The following is an 18149-nucleotide window of genomic DNA, read 5'->3' as shown; positions in this document are numbered from 1 at the left end:
CTTTGGGCTACTATCTCAGTCAATGCATAAAATTCTGGGGAAGAAAATTAGTGGAATCCCATCAATGTACACCAGCTGAAATTCCAGCCTTTTATTTTCGAAAGGTATATTTAGATTTTTTTCACACACAACAGTGATACAATGCTCACAATCAGCAGCAACTGGAAAATATCCACTGTCAACATGTCATATCTGCAATTAAATCATTATATCCAAACAGCAAGCTATAACTACTAATCAGGAAGAGTGATACTGGAACCATATATGGAAATAAATCTTAATTTTCTCTAGAGCCAATGATGCTGAATAGGCCACATAATTATAGTATTTTACTTTGTCCTTTTTCCTTTGTAATTCATAATACTCCCATACGCTCTAACAATAATCAAATCAGCAGAACTGACATTTCTGGCATTATATGGGTCAATGGGATTTTTAGCATTGATTTCAGTGGGAGAAGAATTAGGGCAATGTTGAGAGTATTGCATCCATGGTGCTGCAAGTGTAACATTCATTTAGAGGATACAGATAGGACCTGTGTCCTGTCCCAGACAGCACGCCATCCAGGCTGAGACACAAGAGAAACTAGCAAGAGAAAGGAGGAGGCAAGAGCCATCATTAAGTCAATGGGACTGCTTCCTTCGCTCTACCTGCTTCTTGTTGATAACAGACCAGTGCTGTAAATCAGAAGTAACCCAACCGAAATCAGTATGGTCCTGTCATTTTCATTCCAACATAAGAAAAGAATCAAACCTCAAACCACTGTAAGAGACGCAATTTTGCAATTAATACATCTTCTGCATTGCAACCCAGGGAATCCAATGTGAATGGCACATCTAAAACAGATTCAAAATTTGTACTCAGGCAAATTTCCAGCTACTTCAAAATATATCCTGCTTTGCTGGGAATCCTTATTAAAAGACCAGAATTATTAAATGGAGAGGTTTATTACCCTTGTAAAATTCAGCTTCACCTATTAGCTATTAACATGAAGAGGAAGGAGGCTCCATTTTGAAACACAGCAACAGCGATTGCAGTGTGGTGGCAAAGCAGTTTGCATGTGAAGTCTAAAGGGAACAGTTAGAAGGATTGCAGTTATTGCCTAGCAGAGTCTGATGCTATCTACTGTGCAGTGAAACACCTGCTAGTATATTAAGCTTGGCTTTAAAGAAAAATGTATTTGATGTATTATTTGGTAGTGGTATTAAACTACTGAGCTAAGAACAAACCTTACAGAAATAAAGTACTCTTTGAAATTGAACTGCATATATTTGACTGAATTTGTACATTCATTTTAGTTCTGCCTTGTTTGGTTGTACAATACATTCGAACCTAAAACCAGATATTACCCAAAAAAAATATTTTTAATGGACACAAAAAATGATGGCATGTTTTCCAGAGATATTTGGATGGCACCTGCTAATTGTGACAGGTTGGCTGCTCATTCCTCTGCATTAACTTGAACTATGCCCAGGGATTGCTAACCAGGCAAAAAATCTCTGCTGTACTTTTCTGTAATACTTTTTCCTATAGAAGTCCCAGAATTGGAAAGAAATTAATGCTACTTACTATGAAAAGGTCACCATAAATCACTCGAGAAAACTTACTGTAAGTATGATTTACATGTCGCTGTGCCGAGATCATAATGACCTATAACATTTGTACAGGAACAATAACAGATAGGAAAGCAGTAACAGTGAAGCTTCGACTTTGCTTGTAAGTTATTTGTTGTTTGTAACAATTGAGCAAATGTTTCTCTTGGTGCTAAGGACCATCATGCAATACAGTCACTAGAGCTGCGTTTAATTTTGCAAAATGAAGACACCTTAAAAATCATTAGCATTTACATCTGCCTCTATGCTACTGTGTCTACTTAGCTGCAGTAACTGAACTTTAAATGTATGCAGAAAAAGAGAAAGGAAGAGGAAGAGGAAGAGGGAGGAGGAGAAAGAGAAGGAGAAGGAGAAAGTTTTGATGACAGCCTGTTTTATGCAGTAAGGATTCAGCTTTTTTCTGAATGTCCTCCACCAAGCTGAACAGAAGTAGATTTATTTCATTTCCAACGTGTATTAAGTGTTAACTAGGAGTTCAATCCTGCAATCTTTGTGCTGGAAATATCCCCACTGACTTCTAAAGAGCTAACGGAAATTTTGATTGCATGAGGACGGCAGAATTGCACACAAAACGAGTACTTCCAGCGCCCTGTAAAGTCCATTGTGCTGCCTCATAGCAACAGAGGCGAGGTTGCCACTGAGCTCCTATCAGGAAAACAGTGTAATTTTATTCCAAAAGAAAACATTTTCTTAAATAGCTGCTCAGCCCGCTGATGTTATCTGAGAATTCATGCCTATCATTCTTCCTCTTAATAATTCCTATAATAAAAATGAAGGAGAAAATAGTCATAACTTAATTTCACACGCAACAAAATAAGAGAAGCTCACTGAAAGCACACCAAGTGAATACCTACATGGTATCTGTAATATGACTGGTTGTAACATTGTTGTAAAGGGCAATCCTGTTCTGAGGAAACAAACTTAACAAGTTAAGTAAATTGTGTGTATACTAATTCTTTTTCTTTTTGTAAGAAGCTTTAGCGACAGAGCAATAAAGCAACATTTTATCCTAGCTGAAGGACCGCACGCCTTCCTCCTAGTGAAGGCGACGCCAACTGTAACCTTGCTCTGAACGTGGGCACTGGGGACATATGGGGACATAACTACTGAGATTCAGCAGCACCTGCCATTATCACTCTTTATAACTCTCCCTACTGGAACCTCCAATGTGGCCAAAATGTAACCGAGCTGAAATCTTGTCTTCCAAATATCTGTCTCAGACTGAATTCCTCTCCAAAATTTCAGTCAACACCAGAATGTCTATTTGGACCTAGATCTCCATTTATAAAATGAGGCTAGCACCACCCCCTCCCTCCCCATGAGGTTTATGTCTCCTGTTCACTAGCTGTTGGTGATGCACTCTGATACCATACTGGATGGCATTTAAGAAAATTGTATGTGGCAGTTAGAAACTGAGGCCACAAAGCAAATGAAAAGTAGTATACAAAACTATTGAGTAGAAGGACAATTCAGTTAGCATGGTCCACTTTGTGAATTGAATCAGACATTGTCCTATGTAGAAAACACTGGACAATTGCATAATTGCATAAAAATCCTGGTTAAGGTGCATACAAAAAAAGGAAAAGAATGCAAAGATGAAATTAACTTTAGCATTTATCAAAAACGTACATTTAAATTATGCATCTTCAATCACATTTTTTCTTTAAACAGAAGCATTTTGCTATACACATAGTATATTCAAATCCTCTTGGAGCTAGAGGAAGGACTTCCATTTTTGGTAGTGATATATGAGTCTGGTCCTTACTATGCTGTATATCTTTAACACTTTCAAAGGAAAAAAATATCATGACACTGCAACTTACAGAAGTTTCTTATGTAAACTTTTCCTGACCTACTTAAGTCATGGTGGAAAAAGCTACAGAAAAAGTCCATAACACTGAATTCATTTAACAAATGTAAACTTAAAATCCAGAGTGATGTAAATTAGAAGCATGAGAAATGCTGAAGGGCCAGAAAAGGTGAAAGATGTTATCAATCTCATATGACATCCAGTGTAGAAAACAGTGATGTCAGCTCCTATGAGATTTCGTATGATTTCCTGTGTCCTGCTTTTAACATGCTCAAGTTATCTTGTTGACAACTGTCAGTAGAAGTGAGACAGTTTAAAAAATAAGGGATCAGTAGCAACTAACTTAAGGACAGGTCATAGCCAGTATGCCCGTGGTGATACTTTGATGTTCACCAAGGTCATACACTCTGTGCTCTTCTAAACCAGAGGACAGGGGTGCAGAATTAGCTGAAAAGTACTTTACTCAACATCTACTAAATGCACCAGTGAGGTGAGTTGCGACATCAGAGGTACTCCAGCTGTAAAGATGCTCCTGCCTGGTAGCAAAAGTTACGTACTCCCACTGAGCAGAGGAAGACTCCAGGTAGTTCTGTGTGCACTGATGAGCCAGGGACAGCATCGCAGCTCATTGCTTCACTGAGCCTGACCCTAAGGTGCCTGATTTTTTTTTGTTTTTACAGAAAAGTCTACTAAGAAGTCTCTAATCATGTCTCATTTTGAACAGCCTACAGCTAACTGTTGTGAACTGGGAATAAAGATATATTAAATAGGTATGATAAATGGGTACGCTGAAACCTGTTTAATATACTATGTAAAAAACGGATTATAAAACAATACTGTGGAAACAGATGAACACATTTCTCGTATTACTAGAGTCTTGGACAGAAGTGGCAAACAATATGGAAAATAGCACATTAGAGCTTTATTTTACACCTAGAAAGTTTCTGATAGGGTTTCACATTGACTGCCACAATTCAAACAGAAGACAGGCATGCACAGAGGTGTCTAAAAAGCAGGCAATACTAAGCAGTGTGGATGAAAGAAAGTCTAACTAGTCAGCTTTATGATAGTAAAAAGTGACTGAAGTCTGAACTTTGCTGTATTTAACAGCCTGCATGTCATATTTCCCCAGCCAGTTCCTCTGAAAGGTTGACCAGTTTGTTTCAATACAGTGGTCACTCAACAGCACCAAAAAAGACAGCATATATCCAAAGCACCGTATGGAAATTCTTCTTCCAAATCTACAATGTGAAGCCTAAAGTACAAAAGCAGTTAATTTATCACAGAAGCAGAGATTCCTACAGTAACTAATTCAAACTGCTGATGATGCACTAAATCAGAGTGAGTGATGAACATATACACAGCAGCAAGTGAAGTTCAAAAGGATACAGATCTATGTGATCAATGAGCTGCCACATGGCAAATGAAATGCAGTGTTGACAAACGTACAGTAATAGAGATGAGGCTCCAAAATAATCAACCCAAATATAAGAAAAATTTAAATAAACCAGTGCAGAAATGTCTCATTACAGAGCTGAAGGTGCCTCTTTACACATATCTACGTACTACACCTTCAAATCACTGGGCTTTCTCTCTATATTTAATATGAAAAAAACCCCACTGATAACTTGAAGAGGTGCCTTGACATAAAGCAGTAAAACCTTCCAGGAAATGTAATACAGTGACACCAGTCATGTAAGCAACCATATTTCAAGAACACAGATTAGGAACAACAGCCTACAGATGAAAATCTCACACAAATCTAATATTATATTGCATATTACTACTCTGAGTGATGACTGAATGATAAGGCCAACTTATGGCTTCTTCCTCTACCAATCTATGCAGCTCAGAAACATAATCAGAGCAAGCGGTGCTGACCAAGCCTCTTCATACTCTAATCGCTGTCCTAGCTGATTAATGGCTTTTTGACTGAAAAGCAACACCACTTTGTAAGAATAGTACTGGCATTCAGTGACGTGCACCTCTTGAATTTCCCTGGAGCATAGGAAACTTTGGACATCATGAACAATGTCAGGACTTTTAAAAAGAAAGAAATCACCTACTGTGAGAAGGAAGGGTTTATTAGACATTTTCTACCAAAATAATAGCTGTGACTTTCTCGTATCCAAGCGTTACCAGCTGTGGCTATTACTGTCATTATTCAATTATTCATTACAGCCAATATAAATATGTTCTCTTTCGGTTTTGTCTATGGAGTCCTATGTGAAAACAGTGAGAAAGTTCAAATCTTTTGTTTGAAAATGTCACATGATTCAAGACATCATATGTCTTTGAAGGGCTTCCAAAAAATCATACCTTCACTAGGTAGTCTCTTGGCTGCAGTTTTATTGTGGAACTTCAACACTACAATCTAATGGTCTTTCACGGTATATTCACCGTGATAGGAACAGGCCAGTTGTTCTTGACAGACATGAATCTCTCCAAAACCATCTACACTGTAAAACTAAGCATCTCTACTACAATTTTACCTCCTTGCAGACTCCTCAACAGAACAGTGTGCTGAACTGTAGGGATCATGTGCACCTTTCCACATTTCCTTCAGCTCATATTCATTGTTAAAGAATATCCAACAAAGAGCCCCGCTCTCCTTCATCAACTTTTTCCTTCTTTTTAACACAATTGATTGTTTTCTTTGACATATAAGGCATTTTTCTCCCCCAAGCTATCTCGAGCTGCTCTTCAAAAAGTCCACCTGCCAGGTGATAGCATGTAATTAGATTAAGAAAAAAGTGGGAACAAAAAAAAGGTAGGTATCCTATTTGCTTCTTGCTCTAAACCTTATCTTTTCCTCTCCTTAACCCAAAGGTTAGCATATTTGTTGCAGCTTCTCTTATATAAAAGCTCTAATTCTGCAGCTCTTAATTAGATGATGAATCATACCTTGATTTCGATGAAACCACAAACACTCAATGCAAACACAAATAAAGGGCTACTCATTTTGGTTTATGCTAGTATAATAAGACTACAGGAATACTCTTTTTTTTTTTTGCATCTGTGAAACACTTAAGGACATACCTAATACACTAAAAAGAACCAAAATTATATTAATACTATTAACACTGAAATGCTCCATGTACTGGAGGCTAATGAAAAACAAAGCAAATAAGATAAAGTGAAGGTCCTTCAGAACTCAGTTACTCAGCAAGCCATTAGAATAACCCAGGAGGAATGAACCATTAAGTGCACTTTCAGAGTATTCGTTATTTGAAGAGATTTATGAAGAGTACTAATATTTGATTTTGCAGCTATCCTTGAGAAGGGTTTAGTTGAACATTAGAATTCCATGATAAAACTGGATTCAAGGCAACATAATGCTAAATCCCAAGTAATGGTACCGGGGCTAAAGAGCTAAAAAGCCTAAACCAGTGCATGATAGAAAGGGCAAATTAGTCCTCCAGTTCCCCTTATCATTAGCAAAGCTAGCCTCCCAACTCTACAGTGCAGGAACACTATTTTGTTAGATCCACAAAACACAAAGAATTAAATGATTGACAGACATTTCCAATTGTATAATATGTAGCTTATGAGCAAGTTTACAAACTTTATGTTTTATTTTGTTTAACTTGGAGACATACGCATGGGAAATCTCTATCTGGATTTCAAAAAGTTCTTTTATAAAAGAAGTTAGAATACCATCTTCCTACTGAACCGATGCCAAGACTTTCACTAGTCAGATTTTCACAGTTAGATTTTTCATAGACTTTCATTAGCAAACAGAAGAGTTTCTATTTAGAGCAGAACCGGTGAAAAGCAGAAATAATAGGAAACCACTCAAATCAAAAAACAAAGCTCCATTACAACTTCATGGTAATTATGATTATTTAATCTCTGCATAGCCCTATTCTTTGATCTGAACTTCTTTCTAAATTTATTTCAGGACAACTTGCACACTATTATTTCTCAGGCAAACGTAGAAGAAAACAGAAAAATGGGGTTTGAGATGTACGTATTAAAATTTTCTCTTTCTAAAACCCTGAGTGAAATTTTTTTGGGGAAAAAGTGCTCTTGAATTTCCGTATGAATGGATCTGTGCAGGCAAAAATTTCTGGCTGGAATATGGAGTTTGCCGGACTAAGGACAGAAGTCTCATTGGCTTAAATGAGACGAGGGTTTTACTCTTGTCATATGCAAGATTTTATGAAGGAAACTTTTGATTTCAAGTCTTCTTATCTGGATAAGAAGATTATCTAACTGATCTAACCTCATGTTACAACTAAGAAAATGATCCAACTGGGTCCTGTGAATAAGTTATGCTGCAAACCCTGAATGTCCTGTAAACTCTCCAAAAAGCTGTATTTCTCCAGCAGGTTTCCTTTCATTGCCTATTGCATGGAACACACCCCTCTGGCATAACCAATGCATTTATTTAACTTTTGTTTTATATTTTATCTTCCAATTTATTTTGGTTAGAGGTAGAATTATTCTGTTAAAAAATGACCTGATCCTAGATGTAGTTTATTTAAATTTCAAAATGAAAAGCTTACTAAGAACAGATAAGATTGATTGCTCTTTCCATCTTAGCATAATTGTATTTCAGGTGAACATCAATTTACTTTAAAGGACACTTCTAAGTAGCAGGCTGCATCATACATAATTCATCAATCACAGCTGCCTGTAATGTGATTTACTCCAGTATATTTCAATGGAATAGAGGGAGTCGCATTGTTTTTTATGCTCTGGCTTGTTTGTTTTTAAATAGTTCACGAAACACTCATTTGCACTGAATTATTGCTGAAAAGAGTTCATCCTCAGTAATCAGCACGTTGAATTTCTTTCTCTTTGTACAGAAATGTTACCTCTTTAAATTTCTTTTAAAAGGCAGAGTGAGTTTTCAAAACATTGTTAAGGCAGAGAGCACTCCATGCTTATCAAAGGTAAAAATGAAGCTCAAGGATTTTGCTAGGGGGGAAGGGAAGGCAAAAATATTTATCTGAAAAGCATTACTAGTTTTAGGGCTGTGTATTTTCTAGCCGGCTTGACATCATTTGTTATTATTTGTTATACCAGCACACAAATGCAATTGAAGTAGCTCTTTCCTCAGCTAGTCCTTCACACAGTTGTCAAATGGATAAAATGGCTTTTACATGGCAATCTACACAATACGGACACAAAACCATGTGCCAGTTAAAGTGTAATCGCTTGATACAAGAAATACAGGTGAAACTGGGGGCACTGCAATGTCTATTACACTACTCAGCGTCTTCCATCAGATTCAGATTCAGGGATATGTTGGTGCCTCAGATGGTCCTGAAGTAAAGAAACATTTCCACAAATAGATGCAAACATAGTTGAAAAAGAAAAAAAAGAGAGAGAAACTGCTAGAAATGCACTCCTACACAAAGACAGAAATGCCTTTACTTACTTGTAAGCCCATTTGAAACACAGAGTGACCCATAAAGTTAGCCAACATTCGAATTAAAGCTGCACCCTGTGGGAAATAATAGAGAAAAAAAGAAGTTACCATATTTGCATGTCAATATTACATAATAATAACAAACTGAAGTAGGCATTTCCATCCAACACTATCATCTTGGAAACTTGTGACTAATATAATCTTTCTTTGTGCTGGAATGAAAAAGAGAGTGAGAATATAATGAAAATGCTTCCAAGGAAATGTGAGGAAGTAGACTGATATTGTTAATACGCTGCCCCATATACTGAATAAGGTGCAGGTCATAAAAGACACTTTCTCCACTGCTGGAGCATGGATGTGTCAGCTCCACAGCTGGTTGCCCCCAGCCCTTCTGTGCACTCAGCAGTACTGCACAGTTTTATATGAGGGCAAAAAATAATGTCCATGCTAAATTCTACCACAGTGATTATTCATAATATTTTTACCTCTATTATACTATTGTAAATCAGGATTTAGTGATACTACTTTCCTTTGTAAAAGCCTTTCAGATCTGATGATCTGGAAGTGGATCATTTCCATAAGAATTTTCTAAGATGTGGATATACATATTTGACTTAATAATAGTCAGCTTATTTCCCAGACTGTCATGCAAAGAGGTAAGTACTCGTATAACACTCTTTCTCTACTTATACCAGTTCTTATCCCTTTGCCCCTTCAGGCAAAGAAGAGAGATCTAAAAAATTTATTTTATTTCACAGGTGATTCTAATTCTCAGTACTTACACCAAGAAACAGATAGATACTTGCCAGAGTAGCTTTCTTTAAGGCATCCCTTTTGTATTTTCTCACTCCCTCTCAGAACCACAATTGCTGTGTATTTTTCCCTTACACAAGTGCTCTATTTCAAGCAGAAATATATTTGCAGATCTGATTTGATGATTTAGCTATAATATCACACTTTGCAATCCAATTTCAAGACAACCAGCCTTCCAATCCCATTAATCAAATGTTGTACTTAGTACTGATGACTGCATGAGAGGGAGGACAGTTTTGATTTAAAATCAGTGAATCAAAGGCCGTAAGAAAACATGATGCTAGAGCTCAACAGCCTCAGCTACAGATGTAGGTTCAGGAATTAGGCTAATGCTCAATTACAAATTAAAAAAAAAAAAAAAAAAAAGAAATATTTCACAGATTCAAAAATTCACAGGTTATAAAGCCAAAAGGACTACTACAACAACGTAATCTGACTTCCTGCGTTAATAGAGGTGAAACAGTAATTTAGGCAAAAAAACTTATTGCTTCTCTTTACACAATAGCATCTATTTTAGGAAGATTCAAGAAAAGGACTATTATGTAGTTTCACAGCACTACATAACTTGTCACAAGTAATATTTACTCTCACAGTGAAAATGTGCACCTTTTTACTAATTTGAATTTCTCTAGCTTCAGCTTTCAAAACAAGATTTTATGTCTTTTCCTGATAGGTTCAAGTTCAAAATAGTCTTGGAATTCAACAGTTGTCCAATTTTTAAACCATTTAACACATTTTCCACTCATTTTTTTGTATAGCGCCTATTTTTGAAGTACTGAAGGAATTATCTGTAAAAACCAATATATGAAATAGATAAATCAAAAATATTAGTAAATTGTTACTAAATCTTAAGAAACACGACAAGTTCTTCAAATAGGCAGCAACAACAAATAATATATGGATACTAAAGTAACTGAATAAAAAAACCAGAAAAAATTAATTCAGGAGATGTTTGTAATTGCTTATAAGAATTGAACAGTGGATAAACCAAAAGATGGTGTTTGCATTATTAACTCTGTGCTATGTTTTTATGGTGGTATCTAATCTTACTGGGAGACCAATCATGTCTGGTACACACAGCAGCATAGAAAATAATCCCTACTGAAACAGATTATTACCTGAACAGACAAGACTATAGGTCAGGAAGCTTTATTACCTTTATTTTACCAGAGGAACAGAATGAGTAAAGTTCTCAGATATGTTTAAGAAGCTAAATAGCAGATAAATCTGTCTAAGTAGATAAACAGCAGATAAAAAAAAAATCTAAGAAATAGATAAATCTTATTTATCTGATAAGTAACTTGAGCAGGGCAACCCAAAACATCTGTAGCAGAACCAAAAATATATGAGAGACATCAGTCCAAATCCTTAATAACAAAGACATTCTCCTGCTCATCACACATCGCTTTTCCTATTCACTTGTTAGTATTCCAGGGTCCTGTTGTTTTTGTCACAGTTTAAATTTCACATAGTACCAACGGGCATATATTTACATAGACACCTGAACTCTACTGATTCTTGTGAGAAGTAAGCAAGCAAATACCTTCATATGATCTTGCCCACAGAGTCTTTTTCTATCCAGAGCCTAAGAACTGCCAGACATGCATAAAAAAAAATTACAAAATTCCTCTCACAGGAACATTTAGCCACATTGGATGGAACTATGCATGGCCCTTATACACCAAACAAAATAAAAAAGCAATTAAAGACTGAATAGGAGATCCAAGGCACAAAGGCAGGACTAATCTCTCAGGATCCATCTGTTTTCAAAGCTACTTTAGAACTACTTTCTACCAATTATTTACCTTCAGGAAATCCAGAAGTCCTACTTAGAGCTTCCAGAACAACAATATGCTTGTCCCAGCTCTGCCATCTTCCCCACACAGGAAAAACAAATGCCTTCTTGACTTATTTGCTGAACAATAGTATAGGAAAGGAGAGAGAAGGAAAGGGATTCTGAAGAAAAAGTGGAGAACAGAAAACCAGAGAACCTTGAGGGAAGAAACTGTCCTGGGGAGAAGGGAGGAGAAACGGGATCAAATGCAGCCCTTGGCATGCAGGGAAAAGAAATGGGAGGAAGGAAAGGGAGGAAAGCACTTATTTCAACCTGTCTTGCACTCTGAAAGCAGACAGAACAGAGAACAGCGATACATTCGTACGAAGAGCAGAAGCAATCAATATATTCCCAGCTCTGGGAAGGAAAGGGAAAGACAGCAAACACCGGCACCTTGACTGGAGATGAAGAGAAATGGGTTTGCAGGGCAAAGGATTAAAAAGCAAGATGTATGCAGAGTAACTGGCATTAGGAAGAGGGGCTTACTGAAAAGAGATGCTTGGAGGATGATCCTAACCAGAGGGTCCTGGGAGATATATGTGCAGTAAGTTCAGTTACAGAAAGAATGGAACACATGGCCTTGGGGTCATCTGAGTGGCCCAACGTGCTAGCATTTTCACTGCCTGCCTGCCTAGCAAGGCAGCGAACTAGATGAAGTCCAGAGGACCTACACTTCCATACCTTCTGAAAGCTTCTCTGACCTAGACCTAAACCTACAGAAAAATCCTAAATCACAACAAAACTGTCATGCTGCAGAGGATGTTCTTTGAAACATGTCAGCATCGTTCCCGGAACACCCTGACGCTCAACCAATCTGCTCCCCACTTCACTCTCAGGGCCACTTCTGCTCTGCCAACATTTGTCCAACTGAGGAATGACATATGGAGTCTTGAGAAGTAAACCTGGTGCTCTTACAGGGCAGAATGGCCATTTATTGATGATTTAAGTGCTTTCCTCCAGGCAGTGGATGACTCAGTACCTTGTCAAGAGGTAAAACACATTGGTCTAGCAGGTCTAGCGGAAAGCAATTCTTTCCTATTCAAAAAACGTACCTATGTTCCTGCCAGTGTAAAATCTTGACTCACCTTAAGCCATTGTAGCCCATCTTAATAAAAGTCTATTCAGACAAATACACTGGATATGCAGTCAATGATTAATGGCACTATCTGGCTCTGGTGAAGCACTGTTCATTAGCAGATTTCATGAGTGCTTTGTGTATTGTATTGATATCAATATCCTGAAAATTAAAGGGAAACTGAGGCACGACACGGTGAAATCATTTGCCAAAGATCACCCAGCACGCTCCCCATATAACCTATGACACAGTCAAAGCTTCCTCAGCGTCAGCACTGTTATAGGAAAGGAAGGCAGAACATGTCAGCTTCTCCATGGAAATTAACTGCACACACAGTCCTCTTCTGCAAGCGCTCCTGGCAAAAAGCATGCTCATGGGCAATTATCCAACACTGGCTGAGGTGCTGTAAGTTTATGCTCTTTCCTTCCCTGAAGAAACTGGCTTGCACACTCATACCATGGTAAAGACAATCCGTAATTAAAATTAGGAGCAAAATTCCTTTGTATGTGAGCTGACCTTGTCTTTGAAATCTACAAAATGCACAGTCACAGCTAAGGCATTCAGTCTAATCCTCTCCATGCCAACATAAAATAATGTGATTGCAACCTTGATCTCAGATTAAATGAAACTAATTTTTAAAGACTCCTACATTTTTTGATCCTGTGGCATTACTACAGGTCACAATTACTGTAAGTTAATTTAATTCTCTGTCTCATTGAATGATCTAATTTTATTATATCTGATTTCTTAAAACTAATTGTTTCACTTGCAACTTGCATCCTGTAATCATTTCTTATACAAAAGAAAGTACCAAATGGAATTTTCTTTAACACGAAAAAAGAGTAAGTCTTATGTATGAATCCACAAAAAATATGGCTACCGCATACCACGCAATACTGTTATACAGCCACAAAGGAGGGGATACATCTGACTAAATGCAGATATCTGTAGCATTTGTGTCTACAATTACTGTAGTTGTTTAGACTTCCTTTACAGTCAGCGGACAGCACTGATCACTTCTGGGTGCACTTTGTCTCATCTCAAAGTAGACCTCCAAACAGATCAGGAGAATTGTACCCTAAAAGCACTCATCTCTTGTAAGTCACTACAAAAGTAGCCTTGGATGACTAGCCTATATGTACATAGCTGCACTGCAGACATCTAAAGTGAGGTGAGATGAATTCAACTGCATTGCCCAAAAAGGCCACACAGAGACTGATATCCCACTCTCCCACAAAAGTTCTGTACTAGTAAGTAGTTCCCAAGAATTTCTGAATTGTGGAGATATAAAGCTGGTGTGACACCATCCTTTTCTATATACACAGTCATATATTGTATCTCGGTTTATTCTACGTTGTCATACTTTCATATATGAAAACCAGCAAAGGTAGGTATTCAAGAGAGGGCCCTGAAGAGAGGGCAGTGTGCTTACTAGCTGAAGGTGGATGTTCTGTACCAAGCAGACAGCAAAGAAAAGCACTTAAAATAATGAACTGGTGAAGCAGTTGCAGTGAAGAGAACAATGTAAAAATCAGTAAACCAGCACGCAGGATTATGCAGAAGCTAGGAGGCAAGTGCAAGGGGCCATGTGCGAAGAGCTACAAATGAGCTGTAAACTCATTCACCATTATTCTTGTGTGAACCAAAAACTATGTCGGTATTCTAAAAAGTACTCATGAGAGAAAAATGTCACCAACACAAAACAGAAATCATGAACTACATCCGACTCTTGTGAGGGTGAAATAATCTATCATTTTGTAAATGTGCTGGAGTGGGGAAAGAGAGCATAAAAGGCTGACCAGAAAAAGCATAGCTCTTCTGTCCTCCTTCCCACCAAAACTTGTCATTTTTTCCTAGAACATCAACTTCTTTTTTCTTTTTTGGTTCCGCTTTTTGTGTGTATCGTTGTTTTTTCTTTTAATCATAGGACTAAGATTCATCTGACTGAATGCAGATGCCTACATTGTAGCTATCTGATGCTTACTCAGTTGTATACAGCTGAGCCAGCTGCCTGACTCTCTTTTAAAGGCAATGGAAAGAGAAGAAAGTACTTCAGCTCATCCTGATTTATTTCATCCAAAGACATGCATCTAAAATAGGACAGATTAATTTCACCCTAAAAGTGCCTGCTTATCTTCACTGATGATACAGGGAGGTTAGAGGACTAGTCAGCTGCAGGAATCTATACAGGAAACATCCCAAGTGAGATGACATGAATCCCTCTGAAGATATTTTATCCTGCAACTTACGGAGCAGTCTTAGAAAATATGAAAGCATAAACAGTGCAAAAACACCGCCCTGAGTTTGCGAAGTCTGAGACAGGGTCTTGCAGGCTCACCTATCCATTTATCTCACGTAATGCCAAATATCAGTAATAATAATTACGCAGACCTCAATATATTCTTCACTGAATGTCCACCTTGCCATCCTTGTTTAGGAATGAAAGCTGTTTATTTTGATTTAGTTCAGAATGATCCCCTTTGTGACATAAAAGCTAAAATTAGGAAGTACCCTGGTATGAAAAACACCACCATGGTATGCAAGGTATAAGCAGGGAGTGAGGTGCTGAGGAGAGGAGCATTGGACTACCAACAAAAATTAAATAACTGAATTTCTAAAAAAAAAAAAATTTATGTTAATTTTCCACAAAACCTCCATCCATCCATTTTGCTTTTTCTTCTCTCATTTAAAAAAAAAAAAAAAACCAAACCACTGAATACAGGTGATTTATTAACATTCTTCTATTGTGCAGTAGTCAGTTCAAAATCAGTCTTGATTAATATGTAATAGCACTGCTTGTTTTTCAAATATAATGGGACACAGATAGGAGGCCTACAGTTAGTTTTCTGTATGCTGGTATCCCTGCAATGCAAGATTAGGGTTACTTTCTCTCTAGCTAAGGGAAATGTGAGTTCCTCTATCCTCTACCTCAATTACACCAGATTTTTTTCATACTATTGCTAGAGCTATTATTGTCAAGAACTTCTTACAATCACCTTCATCTTCATTAATTAAAAAAAGGCTTAGACCACATACAGGCACTCACAAAGGTACCATTCTTTCATAAAGAGCTCCTGATTTAAGATGAGAATCAATATACAAAGTTTGGTAGCTACTAATATATACCTGATATATACTAGTATTCTTTTTTTCATATGGATCAGTCACTTTACACACACATTAAATAGTTCCCTCCTTAAACTATTTACCCTGAGCTATAGGCAAGGTGCCTTGTCAAAGACTTACTTTTTAAATCCAGCATCTACTGACTCCCCTCAAGAACTCCAGCTGGTTAGTGAGACAAAATCTCTTTTTGCAGCAGTTATGGCCAGGCAAGACCAACATATCTCTCCATGTGCTCAGTTATCATACTCTTTATATCCTATACAGTCCCCACCACCTCACCAGAGAAGTAAGTCAAACTCATCAGCCTATAGGTCCCAGGACTCTCCCTGGAGCCCCTTCTGTACATCACCCCAGCAATTCTCTAGCACAGTGGCCGTTTGTAAAGATGGTCTACATCCCATTTCCAGAAGTTCTGCAGCTCCACATCTGGTTACCTTCAGAAGGTGCAGGTGAATGTCACCCAGCTCTGCAGACTTCCTAATAGCTAATTCAGCTCTTTTAGTTAGTGTTTCCCATATACCTACCTCAAATTGATAGTTCCTGCAACCTATCTGTTACAAAGAATAAACTGAGCATGGGAATCAACCCATTCTTCAGCAGGGAAGTCCAATACAAATAATTCATTGCACTTCTCTGCTATACTCTTAATACAGGAGTAGGGAGGTGATTGTTCCCCTGTACTCGGTGCTGGTGAGGCCGCACCTGGAATACTGTGTCCAGTTTTGGGCCCCTCAATACAAGAAGGACATTGAGGTGCTGAAGCATGTTCAGAGAAGGGCACCAAAGCTGGTGAAGGGTCTGGAGCACAGGCCTTATGAGGAGCGGGTGAGGGAACTGGGCTTGTTTAGTCTGGAGAAGAGGAGGCTGAGGGGAGACCTTATTGCTCTCTACAACTACCTGAAAGGAGGTTGTAGCGAGGTGGGTGTTGGTCTCTTCTCCCATCTAGTTAGCGATAGGACAAGAGGGAATGGGCTCAAGCTGCACCAGGGGAGGTTTAGATTGGATGTTAAGAAAAATTTCATGAAAAGAGTAGTCAAGCATTGGAACAGGCTGCCCAGAGAGGTGGTGGAGTCCCCATCCCTGGAAGTGTTCAAAAAACGGGTAGATGTGGCACTTCGGGACATGGTTTAGTCTAGTCTACCCTTTATTGGCTTAGAGTAGACTTGGTAGTGTAGGTTAATGGTTGGACTGGATGATCTTAAAGGTCTTTTCCAACCTAAATGATTCTATGATTCTATGATTCTATGAAATCTGAGTCTCCCTTTTACACTTTGGCCATGATGTGGCCCCTCACCCAGTAAACCAGAGCCATACCTGCTGTATATACTCAAGTCAGGCACAAACCACCTTAAGCAGAATCACTTAAGATCACACAAAAACTTATAAATTTGGGCTAATATGTTTTGGCTAATGGTTGAAATGTATCTTTTCTTCATGAAATGTGCTGAAGAAAGATTTTTTAGAACTACAAATGTAATAAAAGCAGCATACAGGTTGGGTTTTTTCCTTGAAAACATTGAACATATTTTTACAGTACTATGTCAAATAGAAGCCTAAGGGTATCAACAATCAAATGGGTTCTTAAGTAAATGACTATAATTTTATTTCAGTTCAAAGTTCCTGAATTTATAAATTATTCTTTCTTTCTCGAAATCTTAGATAACTCTGTGAGTCTAAGTTCATTTCAAACATTAGAAGAGCATGTTACCAAGCACTCATACAAAGAATGCACATTTGCATGTTATTTTTGTAATGTGAACGCTAGCCAACAAGTAATATCCAAGTCACGTTTTCCAAAACAATCATTCTTTGTTGGTACTAAGCAACCACAGCTGGATGCCCCATGAAATTTAGCTTATTGGGAAAAACACAGCATGAATTAAAGTGAAAGAACAACGTACATCAAACATGTAGCAAAAAAATGTGACATTTAAAAAAGAAATCCTACATAAAATTAAGAATCAAAATGAAATCTGTCAAATCCTGGAAAAATTTAACAGAAAAAATTGTTTTGACTAAGTCACATCTGCAGAATTTGCTCAAACACAGAATAGCGTATATGTGTGTAAATGAATTATTTAAAAACTTGTTCAACTGAGCTGCTGTGTTACACTACATGTAGTGCACTGAATTAACTGAATTGTCACCCTCAGCATGTTAAAGAAGAGAACCAAGAGACGGGAGAAGTCTGGCTGTAATGTCTGATGAGCAACTGGTGTGACCTTAGGCAAATCAACGGACCTCCCTTAGCTCTCCTGTAAGAACAACTTAAGAACAACTGCAAACTGGGTAACCACTTTCAAATCTAGGTGTTGCATTTAAACCGTGCTTCTTTAAGAAAACATATTCACCATACACTCTTGCTTTGTTCCTTTTTCCCCAAGAGGAGAAGTCCAACCATTCCTCAGCTCCCACTCAGAAGGTCATGCATGAAATATTTTACCTTCCTACCCTTGTGATCTGAACCATCTTTCATGATATGTGACCTTAACCTGATAGTC

General features: G+C 37.8%; 1 protein-coding gene across 1 annotated transcript in view; it reads right to left on the bottom strand.

The window, feature by feature from the left end:
• Positions 1 to 18149, bottom strand: part of TRHDE (thyrotropin releasing hormone degrading enzyme) — a 210334-nt gene that overhangs the window by 81562 nt on the left and 110623 nt on the right. Inside the window, exon 7 of the mRNA XM_075707003.1 lies at positions 8810 to 8875. Within this exon, the coding sequence (XP_075563118.1) occupies positions 8810 to 8875 (66 nt within the window). The remainder of the gene's footprint in view (positions 1 to 8809; positions 8876 to 18149) is intronic.

The sequence above is a fragment of the Pelecanus crispus genome, chromosome 1 (assembly GCF_030463565.1).
Source record: "Pelecanus crispus isolate bPelCri1 chromosome 1, bPelCri1.pri, whole genome shotgun sequence".
In the NCBI taxonomy this organism is placed as follows: Eukaryota; Metazoa; Chordata; class Aves; order Pelecaniformes; family Pelecanidae; genus Pelecanus; species Pelecanus crispus.
The sequence above is the reverse complement of the archived record's forward strand: the minus strand, read 5'-3'. Positions and strand labels throughout refer to the sequence as shown.